The sequence below is a fragment of the Musca domestica genome, unplaced genomic scaffold (assembly GCF_030504385.1).
Source record: "Musca domestica strain aabys unplaced genomic scaffold, Musca_domestica.polishedcontigs.V.1.1 45, whole genome shotgun sequence".
NCBI classification, from domain to species: domain Eukaryota; kingdom Metazoa; phylum Arthropoda; class Insecta; order Diptera; family Muscidae; genus Musca; species Musca domestica.
This window is the reverse complement of record NW_026712335.1, coordinates 1,412,960-1,420,450: the sequence shown is the minus strand read 5'-3', so window position 1 is coordinate 1,420,450 and position 7,491 is coordinate 1,412,960. Positions and strand designations below refer to the sequence as shown.

Genomic DNA, 7,491 nt, shown 5'->3' with positions numbered 1-7,491 from the left:
TCAGGTGCCAAAATGGATAATATTGGGCCACTCCATTAAGTGCCTCACCCACAAATGGTCAAAATTTTGAATAATTATAACTCTTAAAAATTATGATGTAAGAGTCCGATTGTCTTCAAACTTATTGATTGACCCATTCTTTCCAAACCCACTCCATAGAGGGTCAAGAATTTGAAAATTCATAACAGAAGTTAAAATATTCTAAAATAATCGAACATAGGCTGAGGGTATACATCTGTCGGCAAAACCGACCGACACTTTTTTACTTGTTTATTTGCGATTAGGCTGAATAAAATCCATTCAGTTTCATGGCTATTCCGAAAATTGTGAACGTTTCAAGGATTCCCCGCGTTCATTAAAACTACAACTCTTGATTATTATTTGTTATATTTCATTTATTTATTTATTAATATTATCATTAAATTTTAGTTGTTATTTACATTGTTTTTGTTTTTAAATAACTACTTTACATACATACAAACATTTGTATATAATTCGCTTAGCTGTGTTTATAGATTATGGGTAAAATAATACAATAAAAACGATATACCTAATTAAACAATTAATTAATAAATCTTATTAAACACAAAAAAAACTATAGAATATTAAAATGGTGGTTAAAATAGGACAATTAGTATAAATTACAATAATTGGTATTACAGATATTGGAATTTGTTGTTCTGTATATCCTTTGTTGTATGTGGTAAATGACTATTGGAATGGTAGGTCGGCAAATGAGCTTGGCGTTTAGTATTTAAACTCCGACATGACCTTTACACTGACCTACCAAACATTCAGAGTAATTCGAGGCGGAGAAAAAAAAACTTTGTTTGTCAAACGACATCGGGATCGATAGGTTATGTATGGCATTTGCTTTGTAAAAAACGATTAAATAAATTAATCATTTCTTTTTTTACTTCATTATTTATATTTTGTCATTAAAATTAGTTAAATCTATTATAACAATTATACATTTACACATATATATGCATATAAAAATTATTAAATATTTTTCATAATATAATATAGAGTTATTTTTCATTCTCTGGTAACCATACGAACTTGCAAGTCACTTGCTGCAGCAGGTACGTTTGTTAGAATACAATTATTTATTTTCTGTTTGTTTGGAATTTAAGTATGTGAACGTTTGTGTGTGTTGTATTCGGTTGGCGGTTACTTGGTATTTCTCAGGTCAGACTGAGGTAATCGTTTTTTATCTTAATAACGATTACTTTCTCTATCGGAATATTTGCCACTCATTTTACCAACCGAATAACGATCCGAATAGGCATCGTATTTATCTGCCTTATAATTGATTTCTTGCGGTGTATAGCCGATATTCTTTTGCCAATGTCGGGTCCAATAGAGATCTTCATTTCGAACTTGTGATGGCGTTTTGGCATCTCGACACACATACACACAGTAGACCATACAACCGATGAGCGTTAAGAAACCGAAAATTAGGAAAATGATACCAAGGATCCTGGAAAAAAAAGAAAACAAAGGAAAAAAATTACAACTATTAAACCTACGACTGGTGAGAAGATCCCTGGGGTCTTTTTCACTTTCAAACTTAAATAAATTCTTGATGGCCCGTGGGAAGTATACCCGCCCCAACAAATATTCTAAGGAATTTTTGTTCGGAATAGTTGGTCGGTCCTACCAATAGTTTTTAGTTTCATTTGAGATTTAAATGTGTTTAGTGCGGAAACGTGTTACAAAAATCCGCTGGGACCTTGTACAAATATTTTATTATTTAAACACATCACAGACCAGTTCCTTGAGTATAAGATCCTTTTGGCAACTTTCCTTTCCTTCCGATTTTTTGTTACCGCCTCTTTTCAATCGTTAGAAGTTATCCTTTTTACGCCTACTCTTACCTCCTTCTTCTCTCACAAAAACGCAAAGTTGAAGCTAGAAGCAACTATTCGAACAAGGGGCGGCACAAGCATGTTTTTTATTGCAATGAGCCACAGGCCGAACCTGCTGTAGCTTTGTAACCGCAGAGAAGGTTGTTGGGTGCGGTTTGAACTCTAAACGACTGGGGAGGAAGTATAACCGTACACTCTTTCCACAACAGCTGCCCAAATCTTGATCTGTGTTCAACACTGGAGCCAACGAGACCTAGTCACTGGACCAATATCCACATATGACATTGAATCTGATCATCGGGCACTAGAAATGTGCCTGCTCATTGACAACATCTAAAAAGTTGAGGGACAAGAATTACAGAATGGACTGCTTGAGCACATTCTTCCCGTGTATCGAAACGTAACCATTGTAGGGGTAGGTTCATGTGTAGTTAGACTGAGCTTCGAATTCAGATTGTCCATCGAAAACAACGTGCCAACACAGGATGACAGAGGTCGCTTCCTTGGAGATTATTCCCCAACATATTCAATTTTATCGCCGAGCAGAAAAGGCTATGGGGAATCTTAAGACGCACAGAAGATTCTGATCGTCATCCAATCTTCAAGGTCAACATAAGGAACCTAAGCATAATAATCAAGCAATTGGCTATTATTCACGAAAAAGATCGCTTCAAGGGCTATTTGGAAAACATTGAGGTGAACTCCCAGACATATGGCAGCTAAAAAAAGGAATCGTAAACAATGATGGAGTGTTAGCTTCGGATGGCACACAAAAAGTTGAGATCCTAGGCAGACCATATACAGCATAGTCATCAGTCCAAGGAAGTAATAGACAATTTTTTACGCAACCTGATCAACACATCAGTGGAAGGAGATGGAAATCAAAGACAAACCACAATCTACAGCAAGAACTTCAAACCACAATCTACAGCAAAGAACTACGATCAAAGTTGACCAACTAATTGAAGGGCTATTTGGAAAACATTAAGATGAGCTCGAAAACATAATGGAAGGTCAAGAGATCCGCTGGAGAGGCATTCCGGCAGTCAATCAAAGGAATCGTAAACAATAATAGAGGTTAACCTCGGATAACGCAGTTGAGATTCTGGCAGACCATACACAGCATTGTCATCAGCAAAGAGCTTTCGAAGATTCATCCATACGATCACGGTTGATGACCAACCAATTGAAGGCCTATTTGGAAAACATTGAGGTGAACTGGAAGGTCAAGAGAGCCACTGGCATATCATTCCTGCAGCCTATGAAAGTAATTATAAACAATGATTGAGTGGTTAACTCGGGAAACACACAAAAAGTTGAGATCCTGGCAGAATATATACACGTTAGTCGTCAGTCTGAGGAAATAATAGACAATACCTTGCGAAACCTGGTCTTTTCAGCAGCGGAAGTCCTCTGTTGCATTCGGATACGAAGTCAGAGTAGAAATGAATTTGTTGATCCAGACATGGTCGGATCAACTATAGCAAGAAGGTCACTGAGGAATGCTTGTGGCATCGATAAGGCCCCTGATATTGTTGTAAAGAAAGCTGGTGAAGCCATCGTCGTTTTCCTCACAATATTACTCAACCACTGCCTCAATATCGGCTATTTCCCAATAGCTTGGAAGGAGGTACTAGTGATTCCAATTCCTAAGCCCGGCTCAGATGCAACCCTTAGGGGGAGCTTTAGGTTACAAGACTAAAATGGGAACAATTGCAATTGGTCTGGACTTCACCATAGTCTTTGAACCGTATCAAACGGCAACATTGCATTTTATACCAAATGCAATAGTTTGGATTCGATGGACAACCTGTCGGATGGCAGCAAGCTTTCTCTAGAATAAAGACTTCTGGGTTAGAGTTGATGACTACCTGTCTGAGCAACGACTGGTCAAAGTGGGAGCTCTTCAGGGATCACTGTGAGTTCCTCAGGAACATGTTTGTTAGAGACATTCCCGGATCATCTAAAGAAGGATATCTGATAATGTACGCCGATGACATTTTATTGGTACTACGAGATCGCTTCAGAAGCACAGTGAAAATAAGATTGAATGTTCCACAACTACTTAAACAAATGAGGACTTTACCTCGACGTTGGAAACTGCGTATCTGTGGTTTACAAAGGCTAATTACAGCATACAGAAAAGTGCTTCCGAAGATACATCCCTACGATCAAGGTTGCTAACCAACTAATTGCAACTTTCGATACAATGAAATACCTAGGAATGGTCCAGCACAAGAGATTCTTTGAAGAGATTTTTATCTACAAACAAGATATGTAGCCCATAGTAAACTATTTCTTTGCCATAGCAAACCATAGTAAACCAATAATTGATGACAATGAGATTTTATATATGAACTTCAGATCTGCGCCTAAAAGTATGATTTTTCCATTTATATAGCACATGCTCTGCTCCAAAATCTGCAAGAATCTTCTAGTTTTGCAATTTTATTTCGATATCATAAAGGAAATGTAAGCGATCGTAGTAACATTTTTATATTTTTGTAAGTTCTGGAACAGAGCAAGGCAAACCACAGTCTAGAGCAAAGAGCTTCCGGAGATACATCTCTACGATCCCTACGTTGATTACCAACTAATTGGAACTTTCGATAGAATAAAATACCTGGGAATCATTCTGCACGACGGACTTGACTCCAGTCGTCACATGGACTATGTGCTGTCTAAAGTTATAAGTTACGCCTACCAGATGCAACTTCGGATGCGAGGAGGACTGTCGACGGATGTAAAACTGCTTATCTACAATCTAGTTATCCGGTCAATAATATCCTATTCCCTTGTCCCTTGGGCTGAAATATGTCTGCGAATAAAACGGAAATAATAATGATATGGAAAAGTAGGATCTTGCCATCGTGTTTAGGAATAAGACCAACAATTGGTGAGAACGGAATTTGATATATGAAGATGAGATCTTCGCCTAAAATTTTGCTTTTTTATTTATATAACATATGGTCTATTCTGGAACCTGCAAGAATCTACTAGTTTTGCAATTTTCGATATTAGAAGGAAAAATCGGTTATCGTAGTAAATTTGTTAAATTTTTGGTTCTGGAAAAGAGCCATTTATTATAAAAAGTTCTATTCTTTTCCATACCCAACTTTGATGGATTTACTGTTGATTTCGATATCTTTCTAACTCATTGAAAGACTTCCATGGTTGTACGGCTATAAGCCATAAAAGAAAACTCTTCCAATACCTCTAGACGGCTTCTTTATGGTCGTTCCTTTTGCCTTATATCTAAGTAAAAATCATGATTTTCTTTCCTACTTACCACACATACAACGGTTCATAGAATTGCACCACAATCACAAAGCCTAGCGTTACCAAGATCAGACCCAAATTCAACAGCAACATCAGACAGCAGACACCCTTAACATTGGGACAGAAGGGATTTGGGGCTGACATTGTTTCGATTTTGGCTCCACGTTTTGTTGTGCTTCGGGCACTGCGACCCGTTTTGGCAGTACTGGCCACGGAGTAAACACTGCGCGGTGCTCTCGATGGTGGGCGATGACTGTAGCGGCTGTCGAGAGAAGAATAAGTAAAATTACAATAAGTCTCTTCCGTGTCATTACACCTCACCTTATTTCGGATGGTGCCTTGTAAGCCGCACTGGTCACATAAATATCACTGCCAGTATCTCCACCATTATGATCATAGCTCAGAGCTGAGGGGGCTCGTGGTGGCAGCCGGGTTGGTGGTGGCCCACTGAGAGAGCGTGGACCACCACTATCGACCACCGACGTCGAATAGTGGCCATTCGAATGACCATTATTGATGCGGGTTTTACGCGATGAATGATAATGCCCTTGCGGCGAGGTACGCTCATGGGCTATTGTATACTCGGACATCGTGCGCTCCGAGGGTGCCCGATGTGATTCCTCGCCATCGGTGGAATAGCCGCGATTTGAGTGAACATAGGGTGGGTCGGGTGTCGAACGACCATGTGTGGCAACATAATGACCACCCTTGATTCTGTTTGGCGAATGAGAATCATTAAAAATTAAATGTTATGTAAAAATATTTAAGTCGGAAAACTTACTTTTTTACTCGTCTCTCATGCATTGTTCTGCAGTTAATTTGTATTTATTTATGGATGGCGTTGAATTATTGAATTTGAGTTTGAAACTTTAATCAGCAAGGAACTTCAAAACTGTTGAAATTTTCCGGTTAGAAAATGTTTTTGATTTCGCACTTTTGTAACAAAGTCTAGGCGTGCATTATTTTGGAAAATCTGAAATTAGAAGAAAAGTTAAGATGAGGTTAGAAATTTTTTATGCAGAGTTTCTATTTGAAGCGGACCCACTAGAATTATTTAAATTATTATTTGTTCACCCTTAGATTTTGTCGTATCTATTTAAATATCTGAATTCAACGGTGAAAAATGTCCCAATGTAAATAGTACCATAAGTTCACATCTCTGATCCCTTCTAACTTTTTCAGCTACTGTAGTTTTAGGCAGAAAAATGTGTATAAAAAGAGAATGGTCTTACAAGAAGTCATCCTAGATATCACCAGGGCTTTCGACACAGTCTGGCATGATGGAATTTTGTATAAATTCGAATCGTTTGGATCTGACAGTCAATTCTGTAGAATGGTAGCTAGTTTTCTTATGGATTGATTCTTCAGGATTAAAGTTTGTAAGCGACTCTCTAGCCGCCGCCTGGTCTTGGCAGGTGTTCCTTAAGGTTCTCTCCTTGGCCCGATGTTATACAACACCTTCTCCTGCGACAACCAGGCTCCTTCCCATGGTGGTCTTCTCCTGACCTTCGCCGATGATGCCTTATGTCGGTCAATAGGCAAGATGTCCTCGATGTCCTACATCTGTACATCGTTAAATGGCGCTTAAAGTTGAATTGATCGGCCGGGTATTTTCTACCCTAATTGTAGGAAAGATAGACTCGGAGCAGGTTCCCATCTCAGATAAGAGAATATACTTAAGTCTAGTATTTCACGAGGTGTTCGACGGTATTCGTCATATGTCCTTTCAATGGCCAAACGTCTGTATTTCGGATAAAGTGGAATCTTGAGGATGAGTAATGGCCTTTTCCAAGGTGTTAGGCGCTTGATCTACCGGTATGTGATCAGACCTTTCGTCGCCTATGCCATTTTCATCTGGTTTGGCATTTCGTCTCACCAGATGGAAAAGCTAAGTTTGTGGGTAAGGAAAATTCTTTACCTACAGTAATGGGCTTATTTTATAGAGCCCATTACCGGGCAGCCATGATTTATAAACAATATAATCGGATAGTAAAAAATCCTCTAATTGTAATCTTGTCCCTAGGGTTTAACCCTTTTTTCAAGTTAGGATTTTTAACAATTTTAATTATTGCATCATTGCGAATCCTTGACACATTCCTAGAGTGTATTTTACTTTCCTGACATGCGGCCTTTCTATAAATCAATACTTTAGCCTGATATGTATTTATTTTAGTTTTTTCCTTTTCTCTTCAAATTCTCTGCATGGTCCTTTCGTGCTTTGCGGACAACACTCTCAAAGGTCATATTTATTCAACTCATATCCGTATTTCAGGCAAAGAAACCCGCAAAATAAATAACAACAACAACAATTTCATAGGCAATCAAACATCTTTTCAGCTAA

The 7,491-nt window shown here is 38.3% G+C and overlaps 1 protein-coding gene across 4 annotated transcripts in view; it reads right to left on the bottom strand.

The window, feature by feature from the left end:
- Positions 1 to 439: 439 nt before the first annotated feature.
- The window catches only part of LOC101896605 (uncharacterized), a 193,609-nt gene continuing 186,557 nt past the window's right edge, over positions 440 to 7,491 (bottom strand). For all 4 annotated transcript variants that reach the window (XM_059127453.1, XM_059127456.1, XM_059127454.1 and 1 more), the window contains 4 exons: positions 5,932 to 6,123; positions 5,472 to 5,864; positions 5,161 to 5,412; positions 440 to 1,483 (listed from right to left, as the gene is read on the bottom strand). In XM_059127453.1, coding sequence (XP_058983436.1) covers positions 1,219 to 1,483; positions 5,161 to 5,412; positions 5,472 to 5,864; positions 5,932 to 5,954 — 933 coding nt within the window. In that variant the 5' untranslated portion in view covers positions 5,955 to 6,123 and the 3' untranslated portion in view covers positions 440 to 1,218. The remainder of the gene's footprint in view (positions 1,484 to 5,160; positions 5,413 to 5,471; positions 5,865 to 5,931; positions 6,124 to 7,491) is intronic.